General features: G+C 43.1%; 1 protein-coding gene across 1 annotated transcript; it reads right to left on the bottom strand.

The window, feature by feature from the left end:
- Positions 1-5552: 5552 nt before the first annotated feature.
- Positions 5553-17958, bottom strand: LOC121865430 (serine protease 33-like). Its single transcript, XM_042364828.1, has 12 exons — positions 17746-17958; positions 14354-14414; positions 13885-14062; positions 13338-13444; positions 13125-13237; positions 12429-12565; positions 11956-12009; positions 10912-11071; positions 9855-9978; positions 8341-8479; positions 7520-7653; positions 5553-6359 (listed from the first exon to the last, which is right to left on the bottom strand). The coding sequence occupies exons 2-12, from the start codon at positions 14411-14413 to the stop codon at positions 6189-6191; spliced, it is 1377 nt and encodes a 458-aa protein (XP_042220762.1). The 5' UTR covers position 14414; positions 17746-17958; the 3' UTR covers positions 5553-6188.
- Positions 17959-19306: the final 1348 nt, after the last annotated feature.

Below are 19306 nucleotides of genomic sequence, written 5' to 3'. Positions count from 1 at the left end.
ATGACTTTACCAAAACCCACAACAACATAGCATCTCTCTCTCTCTCTCTCTCTCTCTCTCTCTCTCTCTCTCTCTCTCTCTCTCTCTCTCTCTCTCTCTCTCTCTCTCTCTCCTCTCTCTCTCTCTCTCTCTCTCTCTCTCTCTCTCTCTCTCTCTCTCTCTCTGTCTCTCTCTCTTTATTCATCTATCTCCTACACACACACACACACACACACACACACACACACACACACACACACGTGCCCATAGCCAAGGAGAACACGATTCGACAACCTATTAGGCTATTAGGTATAAAGGGAGGAAGACGTGTTGGTCCCCAGGAGAGTTTGTAGAGTGCGTGAGGTATATTACGGAGAGATGAGTGAATGTTTAGAAAAGTGACGATTGTGGGAGAGAGGAAGATCAATGAAAGTGCACGAAGCTATTTTTTTATTGTACGTGTTTGTGTACCCTGTGTGTTTGTGTTTGTGCGCGCGCGTGAGGGATGTGTTGATGGCCGGGCGGGTGCTTGGACGGGGAGCCGCGGACATTAGTCTGCAGTTGGCCAGCGGGAGGAGCGGCCACAAACAACGTAGTTTGGACCAAAGACAACACAGCCCGGACTAACGAGAACATAGCCCGAGCTATAATACAGCACAGCCCGGGCTAATATACACCACATCACAACAACACATCCCGGGCCGTAGTAAGACACGGTTAACACATCCCTACCGCAGTACACACAGCACAACACAATCTTCCGTAGTGCAGCACAGCACAACACATCCCTACCGCAGTACAACGCAGCACAACACATTCCTACCGTAGTGCAGCACAGCACAACACATCCCTACGGTAGTACAGCACAAGCTACAGCACATCACATCTTTTATAACATCACTACTACTTCCACCTAAATCGTCTTCACTCTGGCTCAGCTTTTTTATCTGTGTACCTTAGATTGATCACCTCCCCCTCCCCTCCCCTCCCCTGGTTATTTTCCTCTTACAGCTGGTATATCGCAGGATTATGTTCTTACCCTTATTCTCTCTTTCTTATTTTATGCATTACTAACACTCTTTCAGTAAAGAAGGGCCGTAGAAACTCACATAAAATACAGCATCAATCTTCATTAAAAAATATGACTCCACCATCAGTCTCTCTCGAGACTTTCATAAGCATCAACTTACATTGTCAACTACTAATTCCACCTCCATCACTCACTGGGGATAACGACAAACTTTGTTGTGTTTAATACTTTTTTCTCCTTCTGAAACTTTAATATTTAACCATCTCTCGGGAACAAGGCAATTTTCAGTGGTCCTCTTGAATACAACGACACTGACACTCCCACCTCCTCCTCCTTCCCCCATAAGTATTCTGAGTCACAACACAACACAGCTTAGAACTTCCTCAAAATTGTTTCACAGAGCTTCACATTTTCCCTCGCTTGTGTTTCTTTCCTTATTATTGTGGATCTAGTTGCTCGGTTTAGGAGGAGGCGGCGAAGTCACTCACACCATAATGCCAGAGACTTCGTGATATATGACACGACAGCTTGACTCCTCACACATTCAGAGAGGTTTACCATCTTGATACTCATGGCTCATAGAATAGTTATGCCCAGATATTCATGACAGTCCAAGAAACATATGACAAGTAAGACAACTTATACCCAGATGCTTACGATACTTACACCCAGATACTCATGACAGTTACACTCGGACTTTTATGAGTTATACCCAGACACATGTGACAGTTACATCCAGATACTCATGTCAGATACTCCCAGACATTTACGACAGGTCAAAATAGTTATCCTTCAAGATTGTAAAAGTTATAGTATCGTAACGTTATCCTCTGGGGTGTGAAGTGGATAATGTTACGTCATAGAAACAGTAAGACGATAAAGTTGACAGACCAATAACTTACCAACGGATTTTCTCCTAAGATTCAATTTCCACAAGCCGAGTCTTACGTAACTCTCCTGTAAATATTGTTAACATGGGATATAATCTACCTAAATTATGTTGATGAATTGATTGAAACGAGACTCTCTATCGTGGGTAAAGAAAATACACAAATTATTAAGGTATCATGACAATATTTAGGAATTAATCAACCATTATGCGATGTTCTCTTAGAGGTTTCTATCACATTTGTAATTAGAGTAAAAGAAAAGTCCCATCCTAGTTCAGTCAAGGTCAGAGTGGCAATATGTGCGTGTGTGTATGTGTGTTGGGGTTGAGGTGGTGGTGCTGGAGAGGAGAGAACTGCCCGGGATAGTCGTCGGGGGCGGCACTTCAGCACCTCCGTCACCGTAATTGTGTCCTGGGGGTGTTTGTGGTGTGCCAGGGTCACCACTACCACCACTACCACCACTAACAATCTGAATACCCTTGGTTCTGCCCTCTTTTCTATTTCTGGCTGCGTTAGCAGGTCATAAGTCCTCTCCTGACTGATATTATTTTTCTACATTAGGGAGTTTTTTCAGGATCGTTTCATTATATACTATACCAGGGTTACACTTGGATCCACACTAACGTAGATATGACTGGTTCTTTATAATCCTTGTTTGGTCGAATATGTAGCTTTGAGACGGATTTCTGCTCATAGTTTCTTTACCTGAAAGAACATTAGAACGTAAAAATTCGATTCGAAATGATTCCGTGGCATTGATATTTTGTTCTGTGTGTGTGTGTGTGTCGCACACAAGGTGGTGAAATGCGTCTGGTGTGGCATCACTATGTTAGTATTAAGGTGCAAGTACTGCTTGCTCCCTCTCGCTTTCAGCTGCCGCCGCTGGCTAGCCCTCGTGGCGAACAGGGAAGCAACTTGCATAAGTCTTCCCCTGCCAGTACACAGCTTCTTCACCATCGGACCAAAGCTGATACCTTTGGCAAGAAGAAAGTGGCAGCCCAGCGTGAACTTCGCATTCTAAAGAATGACTGGCTTAAAAATAAAGCATGTGAAATACAAAAACATGCAGATCAGCACAAGATGCTCGAATTTTTTAATTAAATTAAAACATTTTATGGGCCAAACCACTCTTGGCGCAGCCCCCCTCCGCTCATCTGACAGTAAATTCATAATTATAGACGATGAAGTCCTCCTTCAGCGCTACAAATAGCACCACCATTCATTGCTCAACCGAAACACCGATGTTGATGTCCTGACTACCCAGCAGGTCTCAGCATCCAGAGCTGACCCACCTCAGCTATCCTCCATCCCTGGATGAGGTAGTTACTGCCACCAAACAGATGAAAAATAACAAAGCCTCAGGGACTGATGAAAACCCAGCCGAGGTGTATAAAGCAGGAGGACCGCTGCTTACCAGCTGTCTCCACTCTCTCCTGGAGAATATATGGGAAAAGGAGGAGATTCCCCAAGCTCTTAAAGACGCTTTCATTGTCAATATTTATAAGAACAAAGTAGACTGGTGAGACTGTGGCAACTACCATGGGATATCGCTGTGAGACATGGGTCACATACAGGAAGCACCTCAAAGCACTTGAAAACTTTCACCAACGTAGTGTAAGTTCCATCCTCCGAGTTTGCTGGGAAGAGAAGAGAACAAATGCCAGTATTCTTGCTGACACCAACTGTAGGAGCATCGAGGCTACCATTATCCATGAACAACTACGCTGGACTGGCCATGTTACCTGCACGGACGACAGTAGACTGCCAAAGCAGCTACTTTACAGTCACCTAACGAATAGTAAACGTAACGCCGGCTGGCATTGAAAAGGTATAAGGATAGTCTTAAGACAAACCTGAAAAAGTGCTAAATCGACCCCCTCACCTGGGAGTCGATTACTCCACATCGTAACGCTTGGAGGAGCACCACACGAGAAGGTGTCAATACTTTCGAGTTAGCCAGACTGCAAACCGAGGCAGACAAGCGCCAATGCCGGAAAGACGCTGCCACCGCCCCTCCCGCACTAGATGCAGCCCTCCACATGTGCAACGAATGTGAACGACGCTGCGGGTCCCCTATCGGCCTCTTTAGTCCCCTCAAAATTCACCAACCTAGGTGACATCCCTAATAACTCATATTGTATCATAGCTGGATGATCGTCATACTCGATTCCGAGTGACAGCAAAGTAGTAGTGTATGTGTTTTATTTAATGTTCATTTTATAAAGTCACAACAGTATGATTTTCAGCTTCAAGAAATCAAACTTTAATAAAAACAAAAACAAAAAAACACCCTTTTTCTCTTGTGAGAACAACACAGCGGAACATTCACTATGTTCTATTTTCATGTTACTTTCTGCCTTTTTAATGCGAGTTTGATTTCTAAAGCTTGACGGTAGTTGATATAGGGAAACTCCGTGTATATTTCAGAAGTTAAAAAGTCTAGCGAAAACAACATACAACAGGACTGGTAAAGGCAGTAACAACAGACCCTCCGGCCCTAACAGAGCGTCGAGCAAAAACCTGATCTGGTGGGATTGTGTCGACTTTATGATTTTGCCGGAATCAATTTGTCTGCCGGGATTATCTGTTTCCCTTTTTTTATTGATTTTTTTTATTTATCGATTTATTTTTTTCTTATATCTTATTTCTGGTGGGGTTACCTATCTTACACCTCCTCCAATCTTCTCTCCCCCTATCCTTCCTCACTCTACCCCTCCCTCCCTCCCTACCTCTTTCCCCTGCTTCCTCCTCCCTTATTCTACCTATCCCTCCATCTTTCCCTTTCCCTTCTCCGACAACACTTCCTTCCTTCCCTCTCACCAATACCTGAATGTATGTATTATTTCCCAAACTTGGCACAACATTCATCAAGATAATAATTAATGGTTTTATTCTACCTTGCCGTCATAACTCTTACTCACTGCCAACTTACTAACGAAATTTGTGTTCAGGGAGACTTAAAGAAAACGGTAGATCAATTATTAAGGAGGAGGGAGTTCGCCCTCATTCCTTCATTAATAATCATAGTTAATATCTTGATAATTATTATTATTTTTTTAACTTGAGGGATGGAGCACACAAGGACCATTTACTCTCCACCACCTCTTATTTTTGTTCTTCAGTACCCGACATTCTTGAATCATGTCTGTCTCCACATTTTCTTTGAAATTCATTGCTTATTTCCTCTCTCTCACAATGACCCCAGACTCAAACAATAAGAAAATAAAAATACGAAAGTCTCTCCCGTTCTTGCACAAGAATTAAGGTGACAGTTTTCCTCTCCTTCCTACTTAGGCTCCCAGTAATTATTCAACAGCTTTACGTGCTTAAATATGCAAATTTTATTCAAATGACCCCGCGCGTCTGAGGTGAGTGTTTGTCCAGTGTTCAGCGAGGCGTTTGTAACCTTAGGATACAGAGCCGCCTCCGGGAAAGAGTCTATTACCTTAAAACAAAAGCAGGATAATTAAGATATTAAAAACAACTCATTTGTTTTTAATATGATATTATATCCGTGTTGTAAACTTACTTTATTTTTTAATTAATAAATAGAAAGTAATAAATGAGGCCACTATCGGGTGCGGTTAGGTCCTTGACAAATATAAACATTGATAAATAAACATGTTTTTATTTGGGGTAACTGAAGGGAAAAATAAAGATTCAGTAATTTTATTCAATACATTTCAAATATAGACACAATCTAGCAACATCTTTTACTAGTAAGATGGAGAACAAACTAAGAATAGATATTCGTGTACATATCTAGACTGACCACTTTTAATCTTATAAATATTATTCTGTTTATTTGCAAAAAAGTTACATGGTTATTGATTTGATCATACAATAAATATATCATACAATTGTGGTTTATAAAGTATTATGAATATTGTTTTATTAAGGTCACACTTATGCCAGGACCATTATCACCATCACCACTACCCAACACCATAAGTGGATTTTCGACAGGTGTTGAAGACAGATGGCATTTGGCTGGTTCTCACAGGGTGTAGAACTCAGGTGGTGTTAAGATGTGACGCAAAAGGTGTAAGAAAGTCAAGTGGTGTTAAATTGGGTGATTCAGGTTGTCTTAATCAAGTTGATTTTCAGAAGGTAGCGAAGTCGATCGTTACAAGACGGCAATTGGGTGGTAAATAAACTCCCAACAGCAGGTGGTATTAATTTGGTCCTTAGATAATAACAGAACTAAATGATGTTCACTTAGTCCTCTGAAGATGAAGGAGCCGTATGTAACTCAGCTGCTGGCCTTAAGGAGGAACACCAAAGACTCTCTAACAGTCGACGGAGCCAATCTTGGAGGTGATCCAGGAGGTGTAAGCCGGCACGCGGGTGTAGACTCCTGGCTTATTCACCTCAGCACAACCCTCCCCGTGGCTGACGATACCTACCAGTGCCCATTGTCCCTCACCCACCTCCGCGATCAGAGGCCCACCGCTGTCTCCCTGAGGACATTATTATTAGTTAATATAGGTAGATTATTGTTAATATTATAAACAAAATTAGGATATTATTACTCAAGTGGGATATCATTACTATTAAACGTACACATAGAACAGTTATTTACACACACACACATATCATAACGTCATCCTAACAGAGTATAATTAATGCTATCTGGTACCTACTCTTATCTCGTAACATATTTCCGAACAGATTATGCAATATCATTATCCCGTTAGAGTATAGTATTACCACTACATACCTCTCACATTATAATACTTTTACTACACATACACCACGTTATAAACCTGCCAATGTATGATATTATACTACACTACATATACCAAACTGCCCCACACAGCCATAACCAATAGGGCCACCTCATGTTACTTTCTTGGTAGTACAAACACACCTACCACACAACTACACTACCACACTACCAAAACCACCACACTACTACACTACCACACAACCACTCTACCACACTACCACACAACCACACTGCCATAGGTTTCATGCAATGTATTTTAGCTCCACAACTACGAGAAGGCCAGCGCTTACATTACTGCTGCTCTACCATTTCTACCACATACACATTTCCCTGAGCTTCTACCATTACCGTACACTACCACCATCATACTGTACACTACTACCATCATACAGTACACTACCACCATCATACTGTACACTACTACCATCATACAGTACACTACCACCATCATACTGTACACTACCACCATCATACTGTACACTACCACCATCATACTGTACACTACCACCATCATACTGTACACTACCACCATCATACTGTACACTACCACCATCATACCGTACACTACCACTTATTACTGCCGAGTCCTCTTTACCATTAGACTGGAACTCTTAATGGACTTACGTGACCTGTAGGTACTTACGACACTGACTGGGCCATTACCGAGGTTGAAGTAATGTTATAAACAGAATCTCTGTTATCAAACAATTGACTATAATACCCTCCACGTAATCAATTGACACAAACCATCCATTGGTGTTAATGTGAGATGGAGGTCAACCAAGTTTACCTGGTCCCACCTGTGACCTGATATCCCTCTTATTCAGTTGCCGATTTAACTTCTCACTTGATCTGGGATATGTGAGAGTGACCTGGGTGATGACCCCTTACCTGACAGGTATCCTTGTCTTGAGTGAGGGCGCAGATGAAGATACTGGGGTCAGCGTTGCCTAAGTTTTGACATTTAGAGTCACTAAGTAGGTCTAGAGACACCTCCAGCAGTATGTCTGAATACTTGTTCGTACCTGAAAATAGAGAGAGAGAGAGAGAGAGAGAGAGAGAGAGAGAGAGAGAAATTTTTTTTGTCATACATTGCGATAATTTAAAAATTCTCCTGCTATATTTTCATAGAGATAAATTAGCTTCAGTAGTGACCAATGAGTGCGAGTGGAGGGTGTAAACAGACTGTGTAGTGAGAATAGTTACCATATGTCATGTATAAATTTACCAAGTGTTGTGCTCTGTGGGGTTTTATTGTGTGAATTTTAACAAATAACAGAATGTGGTCTAACTTAATCTGAACATAGGAAATTAATAGTAATCGAATTTAACCTGTGCAGTAAATGACTCACCTGTGCAATAAACGTCTCACCTGTGCAGTAAATGTCTCACCTGTGCAATAAACGTCTCACCTGTGCAGTAAATGTCTCACCTGTGCAATAAACGTCTCACCTGTGCAGTAAATGTCTCACCTGTGCAATAAACGTCTCACCTGTGCAGTAAATGTCTCACCTGTGCAGTAAATGTCTCACCTGTGCAGTAAACGTCTCACCTGTGCAGTAAATGTCTCACCTGTGCAATAAATGTCTCACCTGTGCAGTAAATGTCTCACCTGTGCAGTAAATGTCTCACCTGTGCAGTAAACGTCTCACCTGTGCAGTAAATGTCTCACCTGTGCAATAAACGTCTCACCTGTGCAGTAAATGTCTCACCTGCCTTGGTAGTACCCCAACCTGTGGCGACTACCTTGCCTCCTCTTTTGATGTTTTTGTTCAATGCCAAACACATTGGCTGGATGGTCGACGAGAACTGCACCGGTTCATTTAGCTCCACCAGTGCGATGTCGTTCTTCTGTGAGGTTCCAAGAATAAATGTGAGAGGGTGTAGAGTGTGTGTGGATGGTTGATAGTGCGGATGTGTGAGAGGTAAGTGTAGGTGATGCTAGTGTGTGTTGGTAGTGCTATTAGGTGGAGGCAGAAAGTGGATGATAAAAGGAAGTGGGTGAGTAGAAAGTGGATGGTGGCAGAAAGTGGATGGTGGCAGAAAGTGGATGGTGGCAGAATATACTGTAAATGATGGTAAAAATGGATGGTGTTAATGGGAGATTGGAGAGGATTGATGGTGGTAAAGCGCTTAGGCAGTGGCAGAGGGTAGATGGTGGTAGTGGCGTTAGTAGAGAATGTCCGGGGAGGTAGGTGGTAGTGTCGGGGGGTGGTAGTGGTAGCCGGGGGAGAGGATGGGTAGTGGGTGGAGTGGTAGTGTCCGGGGAGGTAGGGATAGTGGTAGTGGGGGAGGTAGAGGATAGTGCAGGTGGGGAGGATCAGAGGGAGGTGGGGAGTGGTCGGGGGTGGGTGGTGTCAGAGATAGTGGTAGTGTCCGGGGAGGTGGGGATAGTGGTAGTGTCTGGGGATGAGTAGAGGAGGTGAGGGATAGTGGTAGTGTCAGGGGGAGGTAGAGGATAGTGGTAGTGTCCGAGGGGTAGAGGGATAGTGAGTGAGGTCAGAGGGAGGTGGGGATAGTGGTAGTGGGAGGGAGGTAGGGGATAGTGGTAGTGTCAGGGGAGGTAGAGGATAGTGGTGTAGGTAGAGGGTAGTAGGGGATAGTGTAGTGTCGGGGGGAGGTAGAGGGATAGGAGAGGAGGTAGAGGTAGTTAGAGGAGGGGAGGGGGTAGAGGTAGAGTTAGGTGAGAGGTCAGATGGTGGTAGTGTCAGAGGAGGTAGAGGATAGTGGTAGTGTTAGAGGGAGGGATAGAGTGGTAGAGGTCAGAGGGAGGTGAGGGTAGTGGTCAGGGAGGTAGAGGGTAGAGGAGGTGGTAGGGGAGGTAGGGATAGTGGTAGGTTTAGAGGATAGGGTAGAGTTTGGTCAAGGGAGGTAGAGGATAGTGGTAGTGTTAGAGGATAGTGGTAGTTTTAGAGGGAGGTAGAGGATAGTGGTAGTGTCAGAGGGGGAGGTAGAGGATAGTGATAGTTTTAGAGGGAGGTAGAGGATAGTGGTAGTGTCAGAGGGGGAGGTAGAGGATAGTGATAGTTTTAGAGGGAGGTAGAGGATAGTGGTAGTTTTAGAGGGAGGTAGAGGATAGTGGTAGTTTTAGAGGGGGAGGAAGAAGTAGAGAATGTGTAATCAAATAATTAACGTTTATGCACATGGTCTTTGGCTCAGGAGTTGTTACACGTTATATCCATCGTGTGACAGAGGGTCGATATGCCTCCTCCTCATGGACACTTACGAAGTTGTTATTATTGTAATTTTCGTGGATGTGGACTTTCTTGGGAGTGAGCACTAAACTGTCTTGAGAATTGTCTGATAGGTCGGTCTTGCCCAGGGTCAACGGGAAGGAGGTGGGATCGGATCTGGCGATAGAACACCACAACAAACAATTAGAATCTTGCCAGCACGTTCCTCTTTACGCCCCCAAACAAAAATTTTTGTTAAGTACATCAGACGAAAGTTTATCTGTATCCTTGGGTAAAAAACAAGATATTGAGGTATATGAGCCTTAGGGTCTTGATTATTGGTGATAATAATGTAGTGGATATATTTTGGGAATTACACAACCCTAAAACTGTGTTATTCTGGGTTTGTGACCTTAATATGAATAAATTGACTTTCAATTAGGTACAATTGGGTTCATTTCGGATATTTTCTGGTCGTTTCCCCACCGAGACGATTATCCGTCAAGTTATTAGGTTGGGTTAAGTTAGGCTAGGTTAGGGTAGGGTGGGGTAGGGGAATCGTCCTGCAGATGAATGAATCGACCGAAAGTGATGGGAAACTCGTCAGCCTGGCTGGTGGTGAAGGGGACCCGTCTACCACCCCTTTGGACCTCCCAGGGATTTGATTATCAAAAGTTAATATGTTAAAGCTTCCTCGTAATTGGAGATGTAAGATAGCATTCAAACTCATTGAATGATGTTGAATGACAGAACTAACGTCAAAAATTTCAACAAAACTTTAGTTTGCCTTATCAAGGCTCATTCCTAATACCTTCAGTTGCTGAGCAAAATTAACATAGATTCACTCAAAAAACTATTTCTACTTGGGGGATGGTTTGAAGAATTTAAGAATGAACACTGCGACTCCTGCTGTCTCGGTAGGGTTGCCCAAATTCTCCGTCTGTTGTGTCTTTTTTTCAACACAATTTTGTGTAAATAGTTTTTTGAGTGACTGTACATAATCTTTGTAAACTCGGACTTTTATTGATAACAACATTACGCCAAGACTAGTTTTAACTTAGCATGTTCACTTATGATAAATAGTCTTCCTTAGTCTCGACGCAAACTTACAGACCGAAGTAGCAGTGGGCGGCGGTGACGATCCATTGAGGAGCAATGAGCGTCCCACCACACCCTTGCTTGTGATACACCATCCAGGGGTACTCTCCTTCAGACGCCTCCTGGCCACCTATCACTCTCGGCGCCTGTACGTCCGACATCCCACAGTTCGCTAACCAAAGGGAGGAATACGTTTAAGTTTTGGGTTGAGTCAAGGTTGTGTTAGGGGGTCATTCTGAACAGATGTGTGAATGTGAGGGAAGCTGGGGCACTAACTAAATGTTTGAAGAGGTGATATTTGAAGAGAAAGTGTGTGGTGAGGTGGTGTTTGGAGAGGAAGTGTTTGTTTGGAGAGTAGGTCTTTGGAGACGAAATTATTCAAGGTGAGAGAGTAAGATGATATTACAGCAGTTTATGCTCTTAGTTAAGGGAAAATTTATTAAATTGATTATAAGAAGAAATCAAATTAATAAGCTTTTTAATCATCCTGAAGGGGACGACATACAGGAAGGTATTGTGGTTAAGTGAGAAGAACTCCATTCTATAACCGAACTGGGGGTGGGGGGTGAACAGAGTGTGGATTGTGTTAGTGGGTGATGGTGCAGTGTCTCGTGGGTGTGGATGGCTGCAGAGGATGTAAGTGGATGACGGTAGTGTTTGTGGAGTGTTGTGTGGATTGTGGTAGAGTGTGGATGTTGTTACGTTGTGTAAGCGTGTGGTTGGGTGTTGGTGCTTCTCGTAGGTATATGGTGGAAGTGGAGTGTGGATGGTGGGGGAATGTTGAAGGTGTTAAGAGGTGTAATGTGGATGTTGGTAGTGTGTGGATGGTGTTCGGTGGGTAGTGTTGATGGTGAGGAAGTATGTTTGGTTGGGGGTGGTTGTGGTGTTGGTAAAGGGACAGTAGTTATGATTGAGAAAGATACTCGACAGGATATTTGATGTTTTGAACTATGAAATATGAGATTAATTATATGTTTTTTTTTATAATCCCGGACACACACACACACACGCACACGCACTTTCTCCTTCGATCTCTTATCACTGACGACGACTTACCACACAGAGGTCTGGTGTCTGATGTCCCATTATCAGTACTCGGCGGGTTCGACTCTATTAAAGGAAAGAGAAAAACAATAAACAAATTGACCAGTTAGCTGAAGAGTTGGATACTAGAGTCACTGTTAGAGTCATGGCTATTATTGTAAGGGTTGGTGACGTACCCTTGGTCGTGGCCCGATTATTTTTGCCGTGAAACTATACAGCGGGATGACAAGTTTAACCCCCAGTGTAAGTTTGACAATTACTCTCGCTCTTTCCTCCCCTCCTGCCCATTCTCCTTACTCTTCAGGCTCACCATCAACAGAATAGACTTCATAGATGACCTGTGTCTCTCTCCCTCTCTCTCCTCCCTCCCCTCTTTCTGGATTTCCTCTCTCTCCCTCCTTCCCTGTCTTTGCTTTATCTCTCTCCCTGTCTCTACCTCCTTAGGCATCTCCTTATCTCTCCCTTTACTTATCTTTTAGTCTCACCATCGATAGGAAAGACTTCACACGTGTATCCCCCGGAGCACTCGTCCCCCTTGAGGGCCTTACGCATGTGAAGAAACTGAAGAACGTTTCCTTTCGCCACGTAGTTATTCGTCCACTTGGCTGTACAGTATTTGCTCCTGAAGCGAGAGGAAAGTGAGAAAGATAAGCAGGGATAAGAAAGGAGGGAGAGTTTAAAGATGGAGGAGGAAGAGGACGAGGTACAAGAGAGATTAGGGAGGAGGAAGGGAAACAAAAGAGGAATGACAAGGATAAGGAGCAAGAGAAGAAGTAGGAAGAAAGAGAGGAGGGGTGGGGGAGGGGCAAGGGAGGAAGGAACAGGCAAGAAAGAAAGTAAGGAGGAAGAGGATGACGACTTGAAATGGAGATGCGAGTTGATGATGAAAGGGAAAGAGAGGAAGGGAGAAGATGACGAGGAGGTGATAGAAATTGTCTAGTGATGAGTGTAATTGTCGATCTGGGGTCAAAACGGGACAAAAATCAAGAAGAAAGAGGATAAAGTGGAAATGGACAAGAGTTAAAAAAGAGAGAGAGAGAATGGGGGAGAGTTAAAGACAGAGAAAAGACGAACATGAGGATATGAAAGGAGAGAAGGAACTAAAAATAAGAGTGTGTAAGATATGAAAAGAGAAGAGTGAGAAACAAAGACGGAAATAATGAGGGATAGTGAATTCTTACTTGATTGTCTTCCCATTGTCGTCTTCAGTGATGACGAGTTTCTCCTTATTACAACCACCGGGATTCAGTTCGAAATTGGGACACTGGACAGCCAACACAGAGGCCGAGGGTCCCTGAAGCGAGAGAAACACCTTACATATACCAGGCTGTTGTACTTAGTTTTAATATAAGTTAAATATATTAGGGTTTAGTTGAACTCTCTCTCCTACTCACCGTAACCTTGACCTTGCATTTTTGCTGATCTCCATTATTATTAGAGAACAATAAGAGAGATTCCCCATACTTCAACTTGTACTTAGAGCCACACTTCAACGCGGAGCCTGTCGGGGGTAAAGCAGTGGGTAAGTAAAGTTATATCAGGGAGTATATCGGGTATATCAGGGTTATATCAAATGTATCAGGGTAAGGTTGTATATATCAGAGGGTAAGTTAAATATATCAGGGTTAAGTTGCATATATCAGAGGGTAGGTTGAAAATATCAGGTGGTTAGGTCAAGCATATCAAGGATGGTTCAAGATTAGATTAGTTAGGTTAGCAAGGATGCTATTTACTTATAGATTGTCTTAGGATTACCTTAAGGATTACCCCCTATACAGACTAAGTTTCAAAATCAAGATAAATATATAAAACCATCGATATTTGCCGTCATTCCTATTAAGTGTGACAGGAGGGAAGTTTGAGGCATAAAACGACACCACACGACCCAGGATGATTTGTTGACACGACAGTAACAGACGTGTGTGTTGTGGTCTCACTTACTTAATTTAGCACGGCCTTGTTCGAGCTGTTCTTCACCTTTTGTCTCCGTGTCATCATCATCCTCGTCAGTAGCATTATTGTCGTTGTCGCTAAGTGCACCTGCAACTTGACTCACACTCTGTGGAGACTGTGAGGTATTGTCTAGTTGATCCTGCTCATTCTGACTACCTCCCACCACCTGCTCGAGGAGGAGGAAGGGCAAGAAGAAGAGGAAAGATTTAAATGGGGGAGAAGAAAAGGAAGACGAAGAAGAAATAGGGAAGAAAGAGATAGGAACAGAAAAGAAGACGAAAGAGAACAAAAACATTATAAAAAAAACGAATGTGGTAACTTTAGTATGTCATCTCTTGAACACAGAGGTACAGTATATTCCCACATCTCTGTAGCATCAACTTGAACACGCGTCTAGAATGTGTAGTGCTGTGAGGCGCCACACATACACTTGTGTTTGTAAACAGTCAAGACTTACCTGTGTGAGGGCGGGGACTGCCAAAACGAAGGCGAGGGCGATAATTAATGTCACCTGCATCCTATTAAATAGAATGAATATATGTACAGTACATCCACAGTGTTTGTAAAATATATCATAAAATACATGTACTTGACAACATACCAATAAGTTCTTACAGTAATATTGTACCTTTTCTGAGAACATAATGATATGCCTCTACTTTCTCATACATCATCATCATCATCATCATCATCATCATCATCATCATCATCATCATCATCATCATCATCAAATAACAGCACTACTATATTGGTGCATCAGTGACCTTGAGGACAGTAAACATTAAAGGCTGATTAATTATTGAAGTAGAAAATATCCAACATATCTTTAGTGGTGACTGCTGGATATTCCCTCTCTCAATATCTGTCTATACGTGAAACTTATCGTCTGCTTTTACGATAACAGAGCGTCACTGTAAGCATACGCCAGGCGAACATTCGTCTATCTGTAAACTTGTGACGGTAGGACGGCCTCCCTTTACTCATCACAAGTGCAGTTATTACGGGGAAAAACTCTCGATAATGCTGACTGCTCGTGTCATCATGGATTTGTTCTAACTGTATTTATTACCCCAATGATCACCATTCCTGACTGACTGAGAGGAACTGCTTTTCAGAGTGAGGAAGTGGTTATCCTATACTCCTCATCATAGACTCTGTCCAAGGTATCACCGTACAATAACTTACTTAGAGTTGGGTCCTGGGTCAAGGTGATCAAGGTGCCATAACACCTTTAATTATTGAGTGAGGGAAGTGAACTATTCTGATGGTCTCATAGTAAACTAACACTGTTAAGGTAATTCGATATCGTTTTAAACCATGTATGACGATCAGCGGTGGAGAGAGATAAAAGAAGAAAATAGAGTTCATTAAATAGGGCCAAATGAACGCAGTACTTGTAAAAACACATATACAAGCCCTATACATGCTGTCTCACACACACACACACACACACAGACACAGGTGTAGAGTTCTAAAGGTTAGTCTATTGCACAAGTGGCAGGGGAGAAAAGAAGAATGTTTTCCTCCCTAGATATCTGTATCACCGTGTATGTTTTCCCCAACACATACCTATATAGGCGAGGCATGTCATACCCTTCCCCCCCTCCCTCCCTCCCTCCCTCCCTCCCTCCCTGACCTCAAGAGCGACCCTTCTCCGTCTTCTTCTCTTTCGTTCTTCATAATCCTCCTCCTTCTTCTTCTTCCATTCTTCCAAACAAAGACTGAGTAGTATATCAACCTTTATACCGATTTTTTTTTCACAATTCTTCGCAGTGTTTATTCCGAGATGTATTCATCCCCCTTACGCCTTCTCATTTTATTCCTCCATTCTTTCCCTTCGTTTACTCTACATTCTTTTCAATTTTCCCCATTCTCTTCTCTCTTTTCTCCTCCCCCTGTGATCGTCTTCTCCTTCATCCTGTCTCAATATTCATCTGTCAACTTAAGTTCTAGTCTTCATATGTTTCCTTCCTCTTCTCTTTCAATCCTTTTCTACTTTCTTTTTTTCTCTCCCTCTCATACCCCTCTATCCTTGCTCTATTTTCTCTCTCTTCCCTCCCACTTATAATTTTTTTATCTTCCCCTCCACCCCTTCCTCTCCTTTTACCCCCGTTTCCCTTTCCTTTCTCCAAAATCTCCTCACTTCTCTTCAACACTTCCCATTCCCCCTCGCTTATTCTCTTCCATCCCATTCATGCTTCCTCTTCTGTTCCCCTCTCTTATTACATTCCTCCTTCTCTCATGTTTTTCACGTCTTTCATTTCCTTCTCTTTTATTTCTTTTAATACCTATATGAGCCACTACCTGAAGACGGATGCCAGGACTTGTGTTTAAGTTGCAGTGGGATTCTACCAGGAGAGAATGATTGTTGTGTTAGCTTCCGTCGTAGAGCTGCCTCCCCTTAGTACACTTTAGTCTGCCCCCATCTTACCCTTATTTCTTCTCAGCACGGTTTTGCCTTTACTCAGCACCCTTCTGATTTTATTTCTCTTTCCTTTGCTTTCCCTCCTTCACAATTACTTCTGTTTCCTTTCGTTACACTTCTGTGTCCTCTTAGTTCACTTTACCGCCCCCCAGCACACTTCTACCTCCCTTCAACTCGTTTCTGGTCCCTCATAGAATACCTCTGTCTTCCCTTAGGCTCTACTGTCAATCAGCGCCCCAGAACAGTATTAGCAGGTGTTTCGGGCGAGAAAAATAGAAAGGAAACCGCAAGTCGCCAGATCGGCAGGCTGAGAGAATACCTAGTTGCTGAAACTCGACGTTGGAGACACATCATCTGACGTGTGTCCCGGGAAGTTTGTGACAGCTGCACATGCAGGCACCACACACATGACAGCTGCAGCCGCAGGGGAATGGCTGGTGAAAACATCTAGCATTTTATAGAACTCAAACGACACGAAACTGGCAACCGGGAGAAATAATCCAACGCTACAACGTTCCGCCATGCCTCAGTGCTTCCTTTATTTATAGCCATGACCTAAGGCCCCTCCTCACAGAGTTCCGGCACGCACCTCCCTCACCCTCTGCACAGCCAAATTCTGGTAGTCTCAACTTGTGGGAATGTGTCTCGACCCTTCTTAGGTCAACTCACCCATAAAATTTCCCCAAATTTATCGAAAAATCTTAGTCTCCACGGAAAATATTAGACCTATTCCTGAAAACTAAGTTTAATACGAACAGTGAATCGACACGAGAAGTTGTGGATCAGTGTGGATTACATGTCAACACTGCGGATGTAAGTTTAGGATATAAGCAAATGTGTGTTGACATTTCCACTTATTGTCATTGTCCTTTCTCGTCGCTTCCTACGCTCGTCCTGAACAACTCCTTCATATTATTTCTCACCTTCTCTGAGATCTGTGTCTCATGAGCCAACCAACACTCCGGTGGGGGTGAGTACAGATAACAGATAAATTCGCAAAAGTTTTTAAAGCAATTTTTTTCTTGTCGATGAAACATTGTCGAATAATTTAAATAGGTCCCACGAGTGAGTCTCTCAGTGTCCCAGTGCTGGTGGGCGTATTGCTCAGTACTGTATCCGTCACTATAGGTAGAAGCAAAATGTCTGTTAGTGCAGAAGGGAAGAATCATCCTTTACTAGACTAATGATAAACACAACTTCATCTCGTGTTTATTATCGACCTGAGAAATAATTTACACTACAACCTCGCCTTTGTTCCTCTCACCGAGTCTACCCTTCAATGTTTCTCACCTGTGAGGTGGATTTTTCAAGTGATCCTTCTTAGCTTACTCTTTATCATTAGTTAAAACAGTAAGAACTTTCCCTTCTTGAAGACGTTTAGCCTTACTTAGCTTTATAATGTAAAAAACAAAGAATAAACTTACTCGAAAAATTGGGCTTTGTTGCAGAATTGCGAGCGTTGAATGGTTACTGCAGTCTGGAGGTATCTGACAGTGCAGTTTTGTAGGGGATAAAGTGAGAGAAGAGAGAGAATGAGAGAGATGGACTTATCGAGAGAACGGAGGTACTATCAGGTAGTGTAGAGTCCGTGCAGTCTTGTAGGTCCGTCTGTCAGGGAGTGGAGACAGTGCCCAAGTGAGCACCAAGTTGCCAGCTGACCAACACCTTGACTCCGTTCCTCTCTGCATCACAGGTGCGCGTACACATGTGCGGTGGTAGGAGGTGTGTGCGTGTGTGTGTAATAATAATAATAATAATAATAATAATAATAATTAACGGTTTATTGAAAGAGCATAGCAGCCAGAAGGCTGAAAATGTACAGTTACATAATTGGGGAATGGGTTTCGATTTACAAATAATATACAAGTAACATAAGTGATACAAATAAGATATATAATAACTAGATGGGGAAAAGCTCAAACTACAGGGCATTTCAACATAGTGACAGTGCAAGAAGTAGGATTTACTGGGAGTGAATACACTGGTTTATTACAAGTTATTGAAAATTTTTACAATGGTTGGGACTGGGCTGTTCTTATAGCGATCAGTTCGTGCACGTATGGGCTGGATGCTGTTGTGGTGTCGAACAGCAATTCTCGGGCTAGGGATCTCAGGTGGTAGTAGGAGCCGGTGTCGAGGATGGTGCAAAAGCTTCTTACCAAATTTGCAGATGAGGTCGCGGTGATGGTCAGTGAGAGTCGAAAGGGTGAGTGTGTTGAGCACTTCTTGATATGTGGAGTAGGAAGGGGAGAGAATAATCTTGCATGCCCTCTTTTGCACTTTTTCTAGGTGTTTACGTTGTGTGGCATTTAGGGAGGAAGACCAGGTGGGGGAGGCATAGGTGAGCTTGGGAAGTATGAATGTTGAGTAAACACTGAGGAGCTCGGGTGCAGGAACTCAAAGGGACTTGAGTCGGCGGAGGAGGTGGAGACTGAAACTGGAGGATTTGACAACTTCACTGACGTGTGGTTTCCAATTTAGTTTGTTGTCTATGGTGACGCCGAGGAGCTTCGTGGAATCTACAACCTGGAGTGTGTTGGGACGTAAAGTAATGGAAGGGGGTGGGACAATGTCGGAAGAGAGGTTGATGTGCATAACCATGGTCTTGGTATGGTTGATGGTGACGTGGTTGTTGGTGGCCTAGTTTTGGAGGCTATTCAATAAATCATGAAGGGCGGTATAGTCGGGAGAAGAATTGTTGACGTTGATCCCAATAGTGGAGTCGTCGACATATTTCCAGCGATCAGGGGTTTCTCTTAGGGCATCATTGATAAGCATAAGGAAGCAGAGTGGTCCCATCTTGGTGCCTTGGGGGACGCCACAGGTGTGTGTGTGTGTGTGTGTGTGTGTGTGTGTGTGTGTGTGTGTGTGTGTGTGTGTGTGTGTGTGTGTGTGTGTGTGTGTGTGTGTGTGTGTGTGTGTGTGTGTGTGTGTGTGTGTGTTTGTATTTTTTTAGTTTGAATTTGATTTAAGTTAGTGTGTGCG

The sequence above is a fragment of the Homarus americanus genome, unplaced genomic scaffold (assembly GCF_018991925.1).
Source record: "Homarus americanus isolate GMGI-L3 unplaced genomic scaffold, GMGI_Hamer_2.0 scaffold56388, whole genome shotgun sequence".
In the NCBI taxonomy this organism is placed as follows: domain Eukaryota; kingdom Metazoa; phylum Arthropoda; class Malacostraca; order Decapoda; family Nephropidae; genus Homarus; species Homarus americanus.
Note: the sequence above shows the minus strand (reverse complement) of the source record. Positions and strands in the feature narration are given on the sequence as shown.

Coding starts and splice junctions, on each gene's coding strand:
- LOC121865430 (XM_042364828.1), bottom strand. CDS start 14,413: ATGCAGGTGACATTAATTATCGCCCTCGCCTTCGTTTTGGCAGTCCCC. Junction 12,566..13,124: donor GACAATGGGAAGACAATCAA/GTAAGAATTCAC, acceptor CTCTCGCTTCAG/GAGCAAATACTGTACAGCCA. Junction 7,654..8,340: donor TTGGGGTACTACCAAGGCAG/GTGAGACATTTA, acceptor CTCTATTTTCAG/GTACGAACAAGTATTCAGAC.